Source organism: Aspergillus candidus (genome assembly GCF_002847045.1).
Source record: "Aspergillus candidus strain CBS 102.13 unplaced genomic scaffold BDW47scaffold_29, whole genome shotgun sequence".
Taxonomy (NCBI): Eukaryota; Fungi; Ascomycota; class Eurotiomycetes; order Eurotiales; family Aspergillaceae; genus Aspergillus; species Aspergillus candidus.
In genome coordinates this window covers 290,059-306,877 of record NW_020194034.1, presented here as the reverse complement: position 1 = coordinate 306,877, position 16,819 = coordinate 290,059, and the positions used below count along the sequence as shown (strand labels likewise).

General features: G+C 53.4%; 5 protein-coding genes and 2 non-coding genes across 7 annotated transcripts; 3 read left to right on the top strand and 4 right to left on the bottom strand.

The window, feature by feature from the left end:
* Positions 1-344: 344 nt before the first annotated feature.
* BDW47DRAFT_40732 (putative C6 transcription factor) lies at positions 345-3,561 on the bottom strand. The gene is made up of 7 exons (XM_024818947.1): positions 3,204-3,561; positions 2,721-3,135; positions 2,445-2,667; positions 2,356-2,387; positions 1,531-2,304; positions 765-1,475; positions 345-704 (listed from the first exon to the last, which is right to left on the bottom strand). Exons 1-7 carry the CDS (start codon positions 3,326-3,328, stop codon positions 402-404), a joined length of 2,583 nt encoding a protein of 860 aa, XP_024671197.1. The 5' UTR covers positions 3,329-3,561; the 3' UTR covers positions 345-401.
* A 602-nt stretch (positions 3,562-4,163) lies between these two features.
* BDW47DRAFT_t92 lies at positions 4,164-4,259 on the bottom strand. The gene has a single exon. It is a non-coding gene; the product is annotated as a tRNA-Ser (tRNA).
* Positions 4,260-5,171: 912 nt separating this feature from the next.
* Positions 5,172-5,267, top strand: BDW47DRAFT_t93. The gene has a single exon. It is a non-coding gene; the product is annotated as a tRNA-Ser (tRNA).
* Positions 5,268-5,676: 409 nt separating this feature from the next.
* BDW47DRAFT_40721 (putative RNA interference and gene silencing protein (Qde2)) lies at positions 5,677-9,818 on the top strand. Its single transcript, XM_024818946.1, has 3 exons — positions 5,677-6,472; positions 6,560-7,680; positions 7,739-9,818. Exons 1-3 carry the CDS (start codon positions 6,156-6,158, stop codon positions 9,457-9,459), a joined length of 3,159 nt encoding a protein of 1,052 aa, XP_024671196.1. The 5' UTR covers positions 5,677-6,155; the 3' UTR covers positions 9,460-9,818.
* A 685-nt stretch (positions 9,819-10,503) lies between these two features.
* Positions 10,504-12,696, bottom strand: BDW47DRAFT_132177 (uncharacterized protein). The gene is made up of 2 exons (XM_024817503.1): positions 11,977-12,696; positions 10,504-11,908 (listed from the first exon to the last, which is right to left on the bottom strand). The coding sequence occupies exons 1-2, from the start codon at positions 12,283-12,285 to the stop codon at positions 10,658-10,660; spliced, it is 1,560 nt and encodes a 519-aa protein (XP_024671195.1). The 5' UTR covers positions 12,286-12,696; the 3' UTR covers positions 10,504-10,657.
* A 322-nt stretch (positions 12,697-13,018) lies between these two features.
* BDW47DRAFT_107535 (DNA-directed RNA polymerase II subunit RPB7) lies at positions 13,019-14,581 on the bottom strand. The gene is made up of 4 exons (XM_024813038.1): positions 13,926-14,581; positions 13,781-13,861; positions 13,543-13,712; positions 13,019-13,466 (listed from the first exon to the last, which is right to left on the bottom strand). The coding sequence occupies exons 1-4, from the start codon at positions 14,172-14,174 to the stop codon at positions 13,457-13,459; spliced, it is 510 nt and encodes a 169-aa protein (XP_024671194.1). The 5' UTR covers positions 14,175-14,581; the 3' UTR covers positions 13,019-13,456.
* A 275-nt stretch (positions 14,582-14,856) lies between these two features.
* On the top strand, positions 14,857-16,355 carry BDW47DRAFT_107534 (2-hydroxy-palmitic acid dioxygenase MPO1). Its single transcript, XM_024813037.1, has 4 exons — positions 14,857-15,066; positions 15,136-15,159; positions 15,249-15,308; positions 15,381-16,355. Exons 1-4 carry the CDS (start codon positions 15,034-15,036, stop codon positions 15,837-15,839), a joined length of 576 nt encoding a protein of 191 aa, XP_024671193.1. The 5' UTR covers positions 14,857-15,033; the 3' UTR covers positions 15,840-16,355.
* The last annotated feature ends 464 nt before the right edge of the window (positions 16,356-16,819 follow it).

Here is a 16,819-nt window from a genome sequence, read left to right as displayed (position 1 = left end):
GTGACAAGATTGTAGAGCTGAAACGGGATTTTCCCTCCGATGTTTTTCGAGACCAGGAAAAAGAGCCAATCGGCTTTCCGATAAGGTCACGTGACTATGGCATGGTGTCTGATAAGGCCACTCATTGGGAATATACCATACTTTCAACTTTTACGATATGCCACAATCTTGCTGGTGGGTATTGATTATAATAATACATTCTGCAGGAGGTGGGTAGCCTCCAGGCCGGGATAAGAAAAGCAAAACCACATCAAATCGCCAAATACAGGCTGACAATATCATCATAGGAGGGTAATGTACCAAGTAAATCGTAATATGCTCAAGAACAAGACATCGACATCGTAGGGTCTTTCAAAATTCGTTATCCACCCTCTTCACACCAACTAATAAAGGAAACGGACTCATGGAGCACCCTGGCCAGGAGCCCCCTGATTCGGCTGCTGTGGAGAGCCGTTATTGTAAGACCCCGGCATCGGGGGACCGTTACCGTAGTTATTGCTATCGAGAAAGAAGAGGTTGGAGTGACGGGCGAGGGGGCGGATCCGGTCCCCCACACCAGGAGTAATCTGCGCTGGGACTGGGGACGGAGACACACCCGCTTGCGCCTGCTGCTGTTGCAGCTGTTGTTGTTGCGCGTCCAGCCCCGGCCACCATTGGCCTGAGAAGTCGAGCGCCGGGTTTTGCATGTATGTGTCCCAGGCGTCCTGAATACCGTCAGTCAATTTAATCTCTCGATAAATCGGTACGGGATGAAGAAATCATACCCAATCCAGATTGAGCTCCATGTCAGGCATCTGGCCAAACATGCTGCCAAAGGGTGAGGGGGCACCTCCCAAGTCGGCGGGGGCGCCGAAGGAACCCTGTGCTGCCAGCGGCGCGTCGGTCATTTTCACTGATGCGTCGCTGAAGCCCGGGGGCGCTGTGTTCATGGGGCTCATCCCACTACTCAGTAGGCCTAACGTGATAGCAGCGTTTTGCTTCTCGTCCTGCGGCTCAAAGGCTGGCGCCTTTCCATTACTGCTATCGGTGAATCCCATGTTCAGCCGGGCTAGCATCACTTCGAGAGCCCCCGCTGCTTTGAAAGCCTCCATGGTCTGTTCGCGGCTTTCATGCCAAATGTCCTTGGAGCGCTGCAGCGCTGCCATCATTTCGTCTCGACGTTCTCGGCCCCATGCACAGGTGTCGCCGGAGGCTCGACCCCCGGCTTGTAATCGATCGCCGTGGTAAAGATCGAGAGCAACGATGGTGGCGGCAAGTAGGAAATCAGTCGAAGAGAATGAGGTGACTCCGTTTCGGAGAGCCCGCAAGCGACCTGTGGGGCCCATTTCGGTATGGAATATGGACTGGAAGCGCAATAGTTCCATGGCGGAGTCGATGCATGTTCTTCGGGAGTAGGTGAAGCGGGGATTCTCGCGCGCGCGAACAAGGTATGGCCTGTGGAGCACGCACTGCGCTCTGTGGTATATGCTCATTATCTGAAAAGGGGAAGTTGCGTTAGATAGAATAGCAGTCAAGGGTCGAGAAACCTACGGAGTATCGAGACATGATGAGATTTGCTGGGTCAAGCTGGGATTCTTCCATCGGACGGAGCATCAAATGCTCGGGAATCATGTCTCTTGCTCGGCGGAGCTCCGCGTCGATCTCCATCACTTTATCATAGGATCCACTTTCAAGGGAAGAAATGTGCTCGGTGACTCGGCCGAACACGTATACTAGACGCGATTTTGTAATGAGATAGGAGATCGGGGTGGGTTCGCTGGGTGGGCGCGAGGCCGGAAGTGCCTTGCAGTCCTCCTCGAAGTCGTCGTCGTATAGGTTTTGGGGAATCTCGGTGTCACTATCGGACGTGCGGAGCATGCCGGGCAAGCCGACTTGGAAAGAGAACAGCAAGTCACACACCCGTACCAATGTCCAGACGCGCCGCCGCATCTCCCCTTGGAACGGTGTGATATTGGGAAACATCTTTGAGTCCCGGTGATAACCCATCCTCATGGCTAGCCTCGCGACCACGCCAACGAGCACCCAGACAGACACATCCGCCTCTCTGGTCTGGGAGAAGTCCCCATGGAGGTGGAACATCAGGGCTTCGATCAAGTATGGCCACGGTTTGGTATAATCTGCCAGGGTCAAACATTGCGCCATGAGATTCCGGAACGTGCCTGCCATGTCCAGAGACTTGCCCCGGAACTCCGGCGGCTCGTCCTCTTCGCGATGATACGAGAGCATGGCTAATCGCATGATTGACAATAGCATGCCAAGCCAAACGATACATGTCTGTGACGGGTCTTCCCAGTGTTTATTGTACTAAAACGGTCAGCGCCACTTCTATTGCAAACGGTCCAGGTTGTTGCGTACCTGCGCCTGAAAAGTAGGGCCATGAAGAATTACTGGATTGGAGGTTAGCATGGTGAAAGGACACGACAAGCGAGCGCAATCCAACTTACAAGTGCAAGGGTCGTAGCTATTGAAATATCGCGCAACTAACATATCTGTCGTGTATTTTGAGGGGAACGAGGACATTATCTCTGCGCGGCTGGCGGGCTTCGTGGCGCCAAAAAGTAAAGCAGAGCCGGGAACATCGGTTGGAAGTCGAGTGGCATCGAGCCTTTCCGCTTGTTCCTCGTACTGCTTTTTATGGGTGCTGAAATAGTTTCGCACTTCCGCAATCTATAACCATAGTCAGTCTGGGATCCCACGCATTCGGCAATCCTAAGTCTCACATCGCTTAGAACCGACGCCCAGTGCGCCTCGCTGACGTAATAAGACTTGTTGTGGTTGTCGACTTTCATGATGCCAAAAGACTTGGTGACTTGTTCGGTATCGCTTTCCTCTGCGTCGGGAATCTCGTCTTCCAGTTTCAAATCCGACCCATTCTGGGCGGAGCCGATACTGCTACCGCTGCCCGAGATAGCGGACACAGCTGCCGCGGGGCCCGCTGATTGAGATCCGTTGGTCATCAACGACAACACCAAGCCCTCCAATCGGTCGATCCGGTTCTGCATGTCATCTGGAGAGCTCGAGCTATTCTGTTGCGACACGTTCTTCTTTCGGGTATTCGGTTGAGCGTAGCTACATGACGGGGCATCGCCCCGCTTGACGCAGTTTTCACACGGGTTAGAGCGGTTGCATTTCAGCCTAAAACCCACAGCGTCAGACAATCGTCAAACGTTGGACATGTGCAGAGTGCGGGGGGAGCATCTTACTTTCTTTGGCGACAAGGTCCGCAGGAAAGAGGCACTCTATTCCTCTTTCGAACCACCCTATAGTGTCCTTCGGGGGAGAATGCGCCAGCGCTGGAGGATGTAGTGGATGGTGGAGTGGGTGACATTCTTTCGGCTTGGAAAGTCACTGCGCTTGTATTGAGGAGGAGCTCCGGGGGCGATCGCACGGACACGGCGCAATATCACACCCTACAGACCCACGACAGTTGCCCCAAGCAATATTGATCTTTCAAGAAACACCGTAGCTCTGTTTATGGCTGTGAGAGGCTGAACCGCACCGATATCTTCAATCCTAGCCACGTACGGCAGTCGGTATCGGGTCACTTATATTCGGACAAGGCGAGAGCGTCTCCGTCACAGATATGTTTCCGGGTGCGCGTGGATCCAGCGCTCACCATGCGGTAGTTGCGACTCTATCGACGAGGCGTCGAGGGACAATTCGAGAGTACCAGGGGTGCGGGGGCGGTGATTCGGAGCGAGTGGTTGGGAGGTGGCTGTAGTCCGCGCAACAGGCTGAGCGGGGAGCTTGAGGTCGAGGCGCGATGAAATCAAAGGCCTCGTATACGATTATCCGCTATTCGCTTCGGACCTGACCCCGGACGTGGGGTAAATATAAAGCAGCAAAGGGGAAATAATGGCTTGGTCGGATATGGAGGGGCGAGCAAGCATTCGTGAGTCTGCCGTATGTAACCTCGTGCAGATTGACAGGCCGGCAGATATGGGCAAGAACGTCTCTTGAGCCTGAGTAGCACGATCGCGAGGACGAAGGAGATGGATGCGGGTGGAAGAATATTTCTAATGGAGGATCGAGGGGAAGAGGAGACAGGTTACGGTCTCTTTGTCTGGCCCTCTTATCGGCGACGCAATTAAGCTCTGGTGAGCCAACAATTGTAGCCTCAGGCAATATGTCTAGGCTCGGGAAGGGCAAAAAAAAAAAAGATCCGACAGCTGCAGGATTCGAACCTGCGCTCACGAATGAACGGGATAGCAGATGAGATACATAGCAGTCCCGCGCCTTAACCACTCGGCCAAACTGTCAATTGGTTGACTAATACGGCTCCTTAGAGATAGACGACCAGCCTGTGGTATCCTCTGTCTTTATTCTGACAGAAAGTAGTCGATTTCTACTAAGTAGACCACTCATAAATTCTTCTCCATCCAATCACGGGCGTTGATTTCTCGGTGCTATATTCCCCTGTCATGGTAGTTATTAGGATGGAGCTTGATCTTGTGGAACTTTCTTGGTGGAAAATTCCGCCATCCGGTTCACGAGCGGAGCCATCGCCACGAGACCGGGCTTTCCAGGTACCAAGGACATCAAGCTTCCGCTTCTTCTAATTGTCTTGTGTGCGAGTTACCTGCGAGGTCGAGGTCGATATCGAATTGAATTCAGTGTTATATATGGATGTGTACAATTACTACCAAGGTTGGGTTGAGCCATGATTTCTACATTTTCCAAAGAGCCAGCGACGACATGCCATTGCAGCGGGCTATTTGAGCTCTGTGATGGTTGTCTTCTCATATACGTTGAGTTAATTTTTTTATTGGTTTTTGTCTTTTTTAGCCACTTGCTTCTGATTCAATCTGTACTGTGGTTGGTGTAGACTACTTCTGGCATGTGTGGACGCGACATCGAGGGTAAAGAAATATATAGTTCCTCCAGTGCGCAGTCAAGCAGTCCAAGGCCCTACCTACCACAAAAACAAGCAAGGATCAGATTCCATGGGAGCTCCAACAATGAGTCATAGCCCCAACTACCCCGAATTATCAAACCTACCAACAAGAAACGAGCAGATGAGCAGATGAGATAGGAGGACAGGAGGACACAACTAACCACGCCAAGATCCTACCGTTGCGGCAAAGCAGTATCCAACAGAACCAAATGCAACTGAGGTTACATCTCCCACGTAGCAGTGATGTATAGCTGATAATCAGCAGTATATAAATAAGGACAGTTTGGCCGAGTGGTTAAGGCGCGGGACTGCTATATACCATATCTGTCATCCCGTTCATTCGTGAGCGCAGGTTCGAATCCTGCAGCTGTCGTCCTAATTCTTTTTTTGTTGGTTGGATTTTTTTTTCTTTCTTATCAAACCCCACTGGCACCCGTTGTGGATCGAGAATGTAGTGGTCTTACTGGTCTGAGATGCTACGGGTCCTAATCTAACTTGTCCCGGTTGTATCTCCCTGGGTACCGGTGCGAATGATTGGTTAGGGATTGATCTGTTGTAGTAGGGCACAGTAGGTACCGCTATCTACTGTTAGTAGATCAATATAAACCTCCGGTGTATCAGAGCTTATTTAGTGGTAGGTTTGAACCAGCGTCGAACTAAGCCCAGTAGAAGTTCCCCTGGCTACAGTACTTAGTGGGCATATGATTTCGGCCCAATACGTACATACTCGACTTGAAGACATGGGCTGGGGTAGCTACATACATGCAACTGAAAAAGTATCCGGTTGATATTATAGTAGGAGATCAAATGGACATGTCATGGATCAATATACCTCGGGTGAACCAAGCAACACAAAGCAATTCATAGACTGGCATTGTCTGGTTCTCTCCAACTAGGGTATCCATTGGACCATCCATATCCCCCATCCCTGTTCTTCGTGGGGGGTTCAGCGATAGGATTGGAGAGTGACCATGCATGACCACCACGAATCCTCCTGTCACTGCCACGGTCTTTTGTCTGTTTGTCTGTTTGTCCACTGGGGGGCGATCTACAGCAGTCCAATTCACTCCTTCCTGCATACCCACTCTGTCGCTCTGCTGCTTTTTTATTTCTTTGCCTTCTCCTTCTTCCTTGCTTCTTTCTTTCCCTCTTTCATCTTTCCATCTCCCTTCTCTTGACATCCTGCATTTCCATTCCACTTCCATTCTTAACATAAACCAGTCGAGTGCCCATTATCCATAAACTTCCTGCATCATCTATCATGTCCGCTCCGAGGGGACGTGGTAGAGGCGGCGACCGGGGTCGTGGAGGTGGTCCGGGGGGTGCGGGTGCCCGAGGCGGCGGCCGTGGCTCAACGGTGGATATTCCCTTCCGTCAGTCGGGCCCACCCGGCGATAATCGCGGTCGAGGACGCGGCAGAGGTGATTTTGGCGATAGAGGAGGCCGTGGAAGAGGTGACTTTGGCGATCGTGGAGGTCGGGGCAGAGGAAATTTTGGTGATCGAGGACGCGGGGGACGTGGGGGAGGCGGAGGCCGTGGTGGCCGTGGTGGCTTTGATCAAGGTCCACGCATCTATTCGTACGCTCTTCCTTTCCCTCCACCACACATCATGATCGGGTCGATTGTCTCCAGCTCGTCTGAGCCCTGTTGATTGTTGATTATTAGTCCGGAAGGAGGGGTCGTTGCTCCAAGCGCTGAGGTCCAAAAGACCGAAAACGCCGTGGTCACTGCCTTGGCGGCTAAGAAGAGAGAGCCTGGCTTCCCTGAGCGCCCGGCCTACGGTACCCAGGGACAGGCGGTTACGCTGTTTGCCAATTATCTGGATCTGAAGTCGGTGGGAAACCAACTGTTTCGCTACAATGTGAACATCTTGGGCAACTCGGCCACCAAGAACCCCCCGGCGGGGAGAAAGGCCCGCCAGATCATTAGCCTGCTGCTGGAGGAGCATTTCTTAGAACACCGCAGCCACATCGTCACGGATCATCGGTCCACCCTGGTATCGAGACTCAAAATCCTCGACAGCGAGGACACTTCCCGTGATTATGACGTACGCTACAAGGATGAGCACGACGACGACTACGCGGAAGAACCGAAGATTTACCGTGTTAAGGTCCAGTTCACTGGCAGCCTCAGCCCGTCTGACTTGCTAAACTACTTGACCTCGACCAATGCGGGCGCCTTGTTCGAGTCTAAACAGGAAGTCATACAGGCTATGAACATCCTCTTGGGCTATCATGCCAAGACAAACCCGGACGTGGGCTCCGTGGGCGCGAACAAGCATTTTGCTCTCCGCGGGCCTGGCCGGGAGAAATGGGACCTGGGTGCTGGGCTCGAAGTGTTTAGAGGATACGTCGTGAGTGCTCGGGCTGCAACTTCGCGTCTACTGGTCAACGTCCAGGTCAAGTACGTCGCCTGTTACCAGGAAGGCCCGCTGGCAGCAGTCATCGGCAGCTTCCAGCAAACGCGCTCGCGTGATATCAACGAGTTGAGGCGTTTCCTAAGCAAGCTCAGAGTCAGAGTGACGCACATTCAGAGGAAAAATAAACGTGGAGAGATTATCCCACGGTTCAAGACCATTGTAGGCCCGGCCACCAAAGCTGATGGTTCCGGGCTGCCCAACCGCCCCAAGGTAGACCGCCACGGAGCCGGTCCCAAAGATGTTCAATTCTTTCTGGATGCACCCGGCCAGCCGTCTGCCAAGCAGGGTGGTAAGGGTAAAAAGGCTGCTAAGGCAGGCCCCGCACCAGCTGGGAAGTATGTCACCGTGGCGGATTTCTTCCGACAGCGTAAGTATCTCTTTGGACCCAAGACTCGCCCGTGAAAGTGCTGACGGGTCGATTTAAGAATACAACATGACTGCCGATCCCAGAATGCCAGTTGTTAATGTGGGGACAAGGGAGAACCCTAGCTATCTGCCCGTCGAAGCCTGCGAGGTTGTAGCCGGCCAGCCCGCCAAAACCAAGTTGACCCCCAACCAGACCAGGGGCATGCTGAACTTCGCGGTTCGCCCCCCGCCACAGAATGCCCAGTCGATCGCGACAAACGGCACAGGTATCCTAGGCCTCGGGGCTCCCCCCAATCAGACCCTCCAGGAATTCGGCGTCCAGCCGGATCCAAAGCTGATAACCGTGCCCGGACGAGTGCTCCCGGTACCCAACATCTACTACAAGGACGAGAAGTCGGGCCAGAAGCAAGTCAGACCGAACTTTGGCAGCTGGAACATGCGGTCGATCCGATTTTCCACTCCCAGCAAGATGACCAGCTGGACCTATCTCGTGGTCGACTTTGAGGGACGCCGGCCCTTCTTCGACAGCCCCGCGGCACTGGATGGACCGCTGAAGAGATTCACAGACAAGCTCAACGAAGTGGGCGTGATCTCAGCGCCTTACAAACCCGGAAGTCGCGTCGAGGTCAACGAAATGAACTACGAAGCGGTGGTAGACAGCGCAATCGCGAGACTCATCGCCGTCCACCGCCCGCAGGTCATCCTCACCATCCTCCCCTCCGTGGACACGGGACTTTACAACTGCATCAAGCAGACCTGCGACATCAAGCACGGCGTGCGCAACATCAACGTCCTGGCCGATAAATTCGCCAAGTGCGACGACCAGTACTTCGCCAACGTCGGTCTCAAATTCAACCTGAAGCTCGGCGGCAACAACCAGGTCCTGCGCGCGTCCGACCTCGGTCTCATCGGCGAGGGCAAGACCATGCTCGTCGGCATCGACGTGACGCACCCCTCGCCCGGCTCCTCCGACAACGCCCCCAGCGTCGCCGGTATGGTCGCCTCCGTTGACGCCCTCCTCGGCCAATGGCCCGCCGAAATCCGCGTGCAGCGCGAGAAGCGCAACGAGATGGTCGAGGACCTCAACGCGATGCTCAAAGCGCACCTCCATCGCTGGCAACGAGGCCACAAGAACCAACTCCCGGAGAACATCATCGTATACCGCGACGGCGTCTCCGAAGGCCAATACGACACAGTCGTCGAAAAGGAACTGCCCCTCCTCAAAGCCGCCTGCAAAGAGACCTACCCAGCAACCGACACAGCGAAGCAACTCCCCCGAATCTCCATCGTCGTGGTCGGCAAGCGCCACCACACGCGCTTCTACCCCACGAGCGACCCAACCGCCGACCGCTCCGGCAACCCCAGCAACGGCACCGTCGTCGACCGCGGCGTGACCGAAGCCCGCAACTGGGACTTCTTCTTGCAGGCACACACAGCGCTGAAGGGCACCGCCCGGCCCGCGCACTACTACACCGTCTGGGACGAGATCTTCCTGCGCCAGAAGCCCTCGCCTCCGAACCAGAACACGGCCGACATCCTGGAAGGCCTGACCCACCGTCTGTGCTACCTGTTCGGGCGCGCGACCAAAGCAGTCAGCATCTGCCCGCCGGCTTACTACGCGGATCTGGTCTGCACGCGCGCGAGATGCTATCTCAGCTCGGCGTTTGATCCGACCCCGTCGGGGAGTATTGTTACGGGGAGTGGGGGGGCGGATGCGCTGGTTGATGATGCCAGTGTCAGGATTCATGCGAATGTCAAGGATTCTATGTTCTATATCTGAGGATTCTGACACTTGAAACACCGACCTGGCTCCCAATTGGAGAATGGCAATTGGATTGAATGGGCAACCAATGGAATACTGGATAGGCTCGTGGACTACTACTATTGGTTTGATCTTGCTTTATCCTTGTTGGCTTTGTTGGATAAACGTTTTGGCATGTCGAGTCATGTCCTTTCCCTTACATCTACAGATTGGATTTTCTATCTTCTTATTTTTTTCTCTCTACGCGTTATCACGGCCAGAATGAAATGAAATGGAAACGAGAATGAATATGATATATTATTGATTAGCTAGTTTGAAGACTCATTGGCTATGTATCTAGTCTAGATAAATAGATAGATAATATTCCAAAATGCAACAAAATACCTTTTCTATCCTGTTTACTTGGTACGCACATATCGTATCCCAGTACATATCCTCCCTATTCAAGGTATACTAGTTGGATACACCACCAGACCAGATCTAGATCAAATTGATATACTGTAGCAGCAATTGTAAGATACTTCATTATCATTTACCAGTACTCAACTAACACTCAATCAACGATCAACGATCAACAATCAATAATAATGATAATAATAAACAATAATCAATCATACAAAAACCGCACCACGGATAGCAACCAGGGGTTGTATTGGATTGATAATTTAGTTGTTAGTGAGTAAATAAACAGAACAGAACGCGCAGTTGGGAAATCACAGTTGTAGATAAAGAATAAAATAGACACTAACAAGGAAACTCAGAAAGACAGGAGGTGAAGTGAAGTAAGTCAAGTAAAAGGTAAACTGAGTAAGGATGGAAAGAAAGAAAAAAGAAAGCGAGGAAGAGAGGTAGAAAGTACATGGAGAAGATGATACAGGCCCGCGAGCTCAGATAGATAGATATGGGCATAATGAACGAGGTCAGTACCTAGCCAGCCATGCCGCTTGCTGGCTGGCATGGGAAGGGGATGTTGGTTATTGTCTGGTCGGTTGATCAACCGATCTTGACATAGGGAAGACTGATTTTGTGTCTGTTTTTTCTTCTTTTTGTCTTCTTTCTTTCTTTCATCATGGGTTGTCGTTTCGCTCGTGGCGCATTTCGCGTCCAAGGGTCGTCGTACTGTATTCCATAGCAGGACATGTCTTTTCAGATTCCACATCACGAGTGGCATCCATCAACCAATCGATCGATTGAATGGATGAATGAAAACAATCAATCATTCATCACCGTAGATGTTGTTCCAACTCCGGTCAGTGGTGTGTTTGCCAGCACGACGCCCAGGGACAACATTGACGAACTTTCTGGGCTGGGGCGACTCATCATATAGACCCCACGAGGGCTCCATCATGCGCACGGCTGTCTGTCTATCCGAGCCAGCGGGCTTCTCGTTCTCGGCGCTAGCCTCAGGCGCAACGGGGGGAGCCTCGTCCGTGACATTCCAGTGGTTCTCGAAGTCATTGCGACGGTTGGGACCGCGGTTGACGACAGACAGCGGACGCTGCTGTTTCTTCTGGTTGGACACGTCCTGCAGAGCCGGCTCCTCGTCGTTGTCGTCCTCGCTGTAAAGCGGATTCTTGTAAAGGCCCATGCCCTTATTCTGGAACGAGCTGATGATGCGCGCGCCGTTGCCCTCGTCGTTGGGGTCACCCATGTGGATCTGAGACTTTGCGTCCGGACGCGGGTGCGGGACGTGCGGGCGGGCCGGCGGAGTCTCCTGGGCCTCGTCGTCGCTCCAGCCGAAGTGGCGCACTTCCTCGGGGCGGATCCGGCGATGGGCCTTCTCGGGGGTCGCGAAGTCCTCGAAGTTCCACTGGGGGCGGGCGTAGGAGAGCGGGCGGGTCTCGGCGTGCTTGATCTCGCGCTCGCTGTTGTCGGCGCCGAGCTCGAAGTGCTGGTAGCGCTTGGGGTTCGCGCGGTAGGCGATCTGCTGCGGGCCGTCGTGCTCGCGGGCGGTGTCGTCGTCGTCGAAGATGCGCGCGCGCTGGAAGTTCTTGCTGGAGCCGGCCTTGGGCGCGATCGTGGACTTGGAGGGGGTGGCGTCGGGCGCGTCTTGCACGTTGTCGTCGCGGACGAAGAGGTCGTCGAGATTGCGCGAGGGGGGCTGGGCTGAGGCGGGGGCGCGCGGAGGGCGCACGGGGTCCGGGCGGCCGGAGTCGGGGGACAGCAGGTGGAAGAGGGACTCCGCTGCGTAGGGGTCCTTGATGTGTTTCTTGCCCGGGGAGGCTCGCTTGGACTCGGGTTCGTCCGATCGGGACGTCGGTCGAGAGGAGACACTGTCGTCCGTGGCGGGCGCTGGAGTCGCCGAGCTGGCTGCTTTGATCAGACGAAACTGCTCCTTTGCGTCGCGGACGGGCCAGGCGCGACTGCGGGCGCCGATGACTTCGACCTGCTTCAGCAGCGACGCCTGGTCCCAGTAGATGCGGACGCTGTGGATCTGATTCTGCGCATTGAAGCGCACGATGTGAATCTGAGGGGTGACACGACGTCAGTCGGTATCATGAGGTGGGGGGGGGGGTAATATATATATGTACATACCGTGGGGAAAGTCGCGACGCGGTCGGACAGGAAATTATCATCGAGCGTGGGAAGGTAGGCGCCGCCTCCGGATACGAACTCTACCGTAGTCTCGACATCGACGCAGATACTGGCATTCCCCTCGACGGCGTCCAGGATGGTCTCGGACTTGGTCTTGATAACGTGGTCCTGGCGGGTGAGGTGGTGGAGCACGGCATCTGCGCCTTCGACCTTGATGGTAGTGGGGATATAGTTCAACGCGACATCGGCCGCTAACGACGCGGTCCTGGGGCTGGCCAGGTAGCGCTGGTATAGATCCTTGAAAATCATGATCGCTGAGAAGTGGAATCCACCAAAGACAGGACTGGAGGCGGAGACAGAGGTAAGGGACAGATTGATTACAAGAGAAGTTCAGAGATGGAGAGAGGGAGAGAGAGGAGTGGACGGGGACGGGGAAATTAAATTAAATGAGCCAAGAGATGGATTAGGATTATTGACAGGGACAGAAAGGTCAGAAAAGGTCAACACAGGGAAAAACGCGAACCAAAGTTTGGGTCGATTCGGGGGGAAAAGTCGATTGTCAACAAACAAGATTTATCTCCCTCCAGACGACATGTCAATATTAATCTTGAAAGGGGCAAAATGATGAAAGAAAGTAAGAATAGAAAAGAGAAAGAAAGAATGAGTGGATGAACGAATGAAGAATGTGGAGGGAACACTCGCAAATGAGACCGAATAATCAAGGATACTGGAGAATTTGGATCATCTTCAGGAGGCGCAACATCGTAATATCAGCATCTCCCCCGACCTTCCCAGGGGAGTCGATTCCAGATCGGTTATCCAGATGTTTGACATTTGCATGATTGTTTAAGGCCTAGATCAGCGTCGGTCAAGGCCGGGTCAAGCCGCGTGGAAGACACCAAGGACGGCACCAGTGTTTCACCAGTCTAAGCCCCTCCCGCTTGGTCTCTCGGGCAACTTGTTGGCTACGATACGTGATATTATAATACGGATAGTGACATGGGAGAGAAAGATGGAGAGCGAGAGAGGGAGGGACTGGGAGGCGGGATACTGGGTCAATCCCCAGTCTTGAATACAGTACTGTTTTTTCTGTCTGTCTGTCTGTCGACCGCTGTCGGTCTTTTCTCTAGTATTATTCCTTCTAGTTCGTCATCTCATCGTACAGTATTGATCTCGGTGACCATCAGAGTCGGGGTAGAATTGGCGACCCTCTCCTTATCCAGACTGCCGAACCTGGGGAGCGGTGCTTGTCGCAGCAAACAGTCCTGTGCGCCAGCGAGGGCACGGTTCAACAATGTGCCCGTCACCAGATCCACCGGTCATAGTCACGCCATCATACCTCCGTCCTGGCCAACCGGACCGCTTGTGTCGTTCTATCGGGGCAATGGAAACAGAAGAGAAGTAGGGTCAAGGAAAATTGGGGTATATCGGCGTCGGTTGTGAGAAGATGGCGGTCCTCTCGTTCGTAAGGTTATAGATGTTACAGTGGTCTGCAGAGGTCCTTCCGTTAGCCATGTCCATCGCCTACCGTTATAAGAGTAAGAATGAAAGGTCAGCGCAACGTACCCGAGATAGTCCTCCTTGATGGTCCCAATGGCGTTGATCGCCGCCACGTCCGGCTTCACACCAAGAATCTTTAGTCGCAGACTGGTGCCCTTTTCGATCACCTGGTCCGCATGGTCTGTATATTGTGGAGGCACCGTGTTGGGCTCCCACCGGATATCGGATGGGATGTTCTGTCAGTCGGTCAGCACCAAAAATGTCCGTTGCTGTCTCCCTCTCTCTTTCTCTCTCGGGCACCTACTTTGCGCGCAATGAAGACGGACAGTGGCCCGGCCAGTGTGAAGATCCCCGTGGGTTTGACGGAAGTCACGATAGCATCGACCTGCAAGATCTGGTCAGCATCCCGAATCCATCCTCCGCTGCCTAGACATCAAGACAAAACGTACAGTCTCCCCGCGGAACGGCTTCCAGATGATCGCGCGGTATTTGATCGTATACTCGGCTTGTCCCCCACTGGGCAGCACCCGTCCTTCGCCAATATCCACCATGTCCATCACACAGATCACAAAGTGGTCACCGGTACAGCGGCCTTCCTCCTCCTCGTTGAGCCGATTGATCAGGTACTCGCGCACATTGGGCCCGAAGTAGGACGGGTGCAACGTGATGACCTTGGTCTCCTCCTTGAGAAAGAACATTCTGCCGAAATGTCGAGGTCGACGCGATGCAGATCGTTATTTGGTTGGTGAATCCGCGACGGCGGGGGACCGGCGGTGGGAGAGGTCAGCGAGAGTCGAGTTCAGACCGTCCCAAGGACGTTGTGTCGACTTGGGTGTTGATCCAGAAAGAATACGGTTCCGTGAGGCGACACGTATTCTAAATAGTCCTTTTCTAATCCGGAAAGACGGCGGATCTTGAAAGGTTGGTAGAATGTTAATCAGTAGCTCATGGCCAGCAACAAAACCCAGCAACTGCCCCAGCAAAGCCAATCGCCGAACGATCGCGACACTCCAAGAAAGAATGAGTCTGCGCGGTAGAGATTTGGTGATGCGCCTGCCCTTGATCTAGGCAGATGCCAAAAGGTAGCTAGAAATATATCACGAAGACGAGGCCGTCAATAATCCTCATTCCTGCCGCGCTGGATCGCACATGGCAGGCAGCAGCTGGATGGTCACGTGGCCTAGACGCTGGGTGACGGTATCTTACACTCAACCACCATGACAGTAAGGGAGAATCAGGTGTACCTGGGTAACTGACGGTAATTCCGTTACACATGACGGCATCGATGCAAATACACACCTAAGGTACTCCGTAATGCTCCACCTCTTGGCGAGGTTACAATCAGGCAATAATAGCCTTAGCCTGTCTGTGTGATGAGGCGGACTATCTGACCACCACTAACGGGTCACTAACAGGGGATCAGGACTAGTCTGCAGTGTTATCTGGCTTTTTTTGTGACTTGCCTTGGCTCTCCGAAAGGGGGAAGAAGAAGCAGCAGAAGACGTTTGAAATCTATAGTCCCATCCTCTCAGGGCTGAACCATTATCACGGACCATCATGGCTTTGAACTTGGAGAAGCAACTGCTCTTTGTGAGTCTCCCACAGATTTTTGGATGCAGTATGATTTTGAGGGCGACCGACTGACTGCTATATCTCTAGTATGGAGCCTATCACAATAACCCGGTATAGATGCCTCCCCCCCCGTCTCGTCTTGGTCTTTCCCTTCCCCGTCCAGCCAGGACTGTCATCGCTCATCGCTCATCGTTCAACAGGTGAACGTCGCCATCCACATCACCTGTGTGCCTGTCCTCCTGTTCACAGGTATCGCCCTGGTACGTTGTCCTCCCTGTCGTCCACCACGCTAGCCCCCCCGACCAACGATCCTAACTGCGAACCCCCCCCAGGCAGCCAACTCCCCGACGCTGTTCCCTCTCCCCGAAGCCATCCGGTATGAGAACCTGCCGCCGAACCTGGGGACCATCGGCGCCCTGATCTATGCGTCGTTCTACGTCTTACTCGAGCCCGTCGCGGGCGCCCTGATCGCCCCGTTGCTGGTCGGCGGCGCCGCCTTCGCCAACCACCTCCTCCTCACGTACGGGTCGGACATGAACTACTGGTTTGGCGGCATCCACGTGGTGACGTGGTTGCTCCAGTTCGTCGGCCACGGCGCCTTTGAGCGCCGTGCGCCTGCGCTGCTGGATAACCTGGTCCAGGCGCTGCTGCTTGCGCCGCTGTTTGTCTGGATGGAGATTCTCTTCTTCTTTGGCTACCGGCCGGAACTGAAGGCTCGCTACGATGAAAGTGTGGAGAAGGCGGTTGCTACGTTCCGGGCGCAGAAGGATAAGCAGAAGGCTGCGAAATGATTATCCATCACCTTTCTGGTAGGATGGACACTCGAACTGGTTCAGTTGCTGTCGTGATCTTGCCCCGCGTGGGTTTGTATCTGGGTTATGATCTGGAGAGTTAGGTTGGGTAGTCGGGAAGCTATGCTAACTACCGGTGGGAGAGTCGGAGCTGTGGTTGTGTTTCCATTCCCATGTTCTTTTTTTTTTCCCCTTTCTTTCCCTGTTTTTATACTTTGTTTGTTTTCTTGCTTTTGCCATTCGCAGCCCCATGTTTGAACTGAGCGATTGAATATTGTAAATCAAGAGATTGGTATGCCTTTTATAGTTTATAGAGACGAGGATGCAACGGGACAACCCTGCACGAGCTGCACGTGACGCTGCAGGAAAGGGGTGAGGGGGCGGTTAGGTTATGTAACCGAAAAGAGGAGTTCCAGGAGTTGAACGCATTAGGATTGAATATGAAACCAGTTGTCCCGACCAGTTGTCATGGACTTACGGTGAGCTTGACTGAAAACTAAACAACATCGATGTTTACGTAGTTCCTATATACGGAGACGGAGTCGAGTACTAGTAGTATATATACGAATCTACGGTGTAGCCGATAGACAGATCCATTGACAGGAAAAGGAATGGAGTGGACGGACTAGAATCTACGCACCACGGGAGTGCACTGCAGTCGGATCCATGGACGGTTGCTGTGACGAAAATGAGTGGCTGACTCAGCCGTACCGATCCGTACCAGCCCGTCTTTCACACTACCCAGTACTAACTATGTAAAGAGTGATCCGCAGATCCGAGAGTGTGTAAAGAAAGAGGAAAATTACCAGGAGCGGTTCCAGTATTAGAGAAAATGAGAGAAAAATGAGAGGCCAAGGTGGCCCGCTCAGACGAGTAGGAAAAAAAAAGTAAGAAAAAAAAAGAGAAAAATTACCAAGACGGATTACCCGGTCTACCGGTCTCTCCACTCTTCCTCCCGACCGTAGGCACTACCACACCAG

Excerpts from the sequence above, each read along its gene's own strand:
- BDW47DRAFT_40732 (XM_024818947.1), bottom strand. The coding sequence starts at position 3,328 with ATGTCACCCACTCCACCATCCACTACATCCTCCAGCGCTGGCGCATTC. Across the intron at positions 2,388-2,444 it reads TAGCTACGACCCTTGCACTT|TAATTCTTCATGGCCCTACT; the intron begins GTAAGTTGGATT and ends CCTCCAATCCAG. Across the intron at positions 1,476-1,530 it reads TCATCATGTCTCGATACTCC|ATAATGAGCATATACCACAG; the intron begins GTAGGTTTCTCG and ends TCCCCTTTTCAG.
- BDW47DRAFT_132177 (XM_024817503.1), bottom strand. The coding sequence starts at position 12,285 with ATGATTTTCAAGGATCTATACCAGCGCTACCTGGCCAGCCCCAGGACC. Across the intron at positions 11,909-11,976 it reads GCGTCGCGACTTTCCCCACG|ATTCACATCGTGCGCTTCAA; the intron begins GTATGTACATAT and ends GTCACCCCTCAG.
- BDW47DRAFT_107534 (XM_024813037.1), top strand. The coding sequence starts at position 15,034 with ATGGCTTTGAACTTGGAGAAGCAACTGCTCTTT. Across the intron at positions 15,160-15,248 it reads GAGCCTATCACAATAACCCG|GTGAACGTCGCCATCCACAT; the intron begins GTATAGATGCCT and ends ATCGTTCAACAG. Across the intron at positions 15,309-15,380 it reads TGTTCACAGGTATCGCCCTG|GCAGCCAACTCCCCGACGCT; the intron begins GTACGTTGTCCT and ends AACCCCCCCCAG.
- BDW47DRAFT_107535 (XM_024813038.1), bottom strand. The coding sequence starts at position 14,174 with ATGTTCTTTCTCAAGGAGGAGACCAAGGTCATCACGTTGCACCCGTCC. Across the intron at positions 13,862-13,925 it reads AGCCGTTCCGCGGGGAGACT|GTCGATGCTATCGTGACTTC; the intron begins GTACGTTTTGTC and ends CAGATCTTGCAG. Across the intron at positions 13,713-13,780 it reads CCGTCTTCATTGCGCGCAAA|AACATCCCATCCGATATCCG; the intron begins GTAGGTGCCCGA and ends ACCGACTGACAG.
- BDW47DRAFT_40721 (XM_024818946.1), top strand. The coding sequence starts at position 6,156 with ATGTCCGCTCCGAGGGGACGTGGTAGAGGCGGCGACCGGGGTCGTGGA. Across the intron at positions 6,473-6,559 it reads CAAGGTCCACGCATCTATTC|TCCGGAAGGAGGGGTCGTTG; the intron begins GTACGCTCTTCC and ends GTTGATTATTAG. Across the intron at positions 7,681-7,738 it reads GGCGGATTTCTTCCGACAGC|AATACAACATGACTGCCGAT; the intron begins GTAAGTATCTCT and ends GGTCGATTTAAG.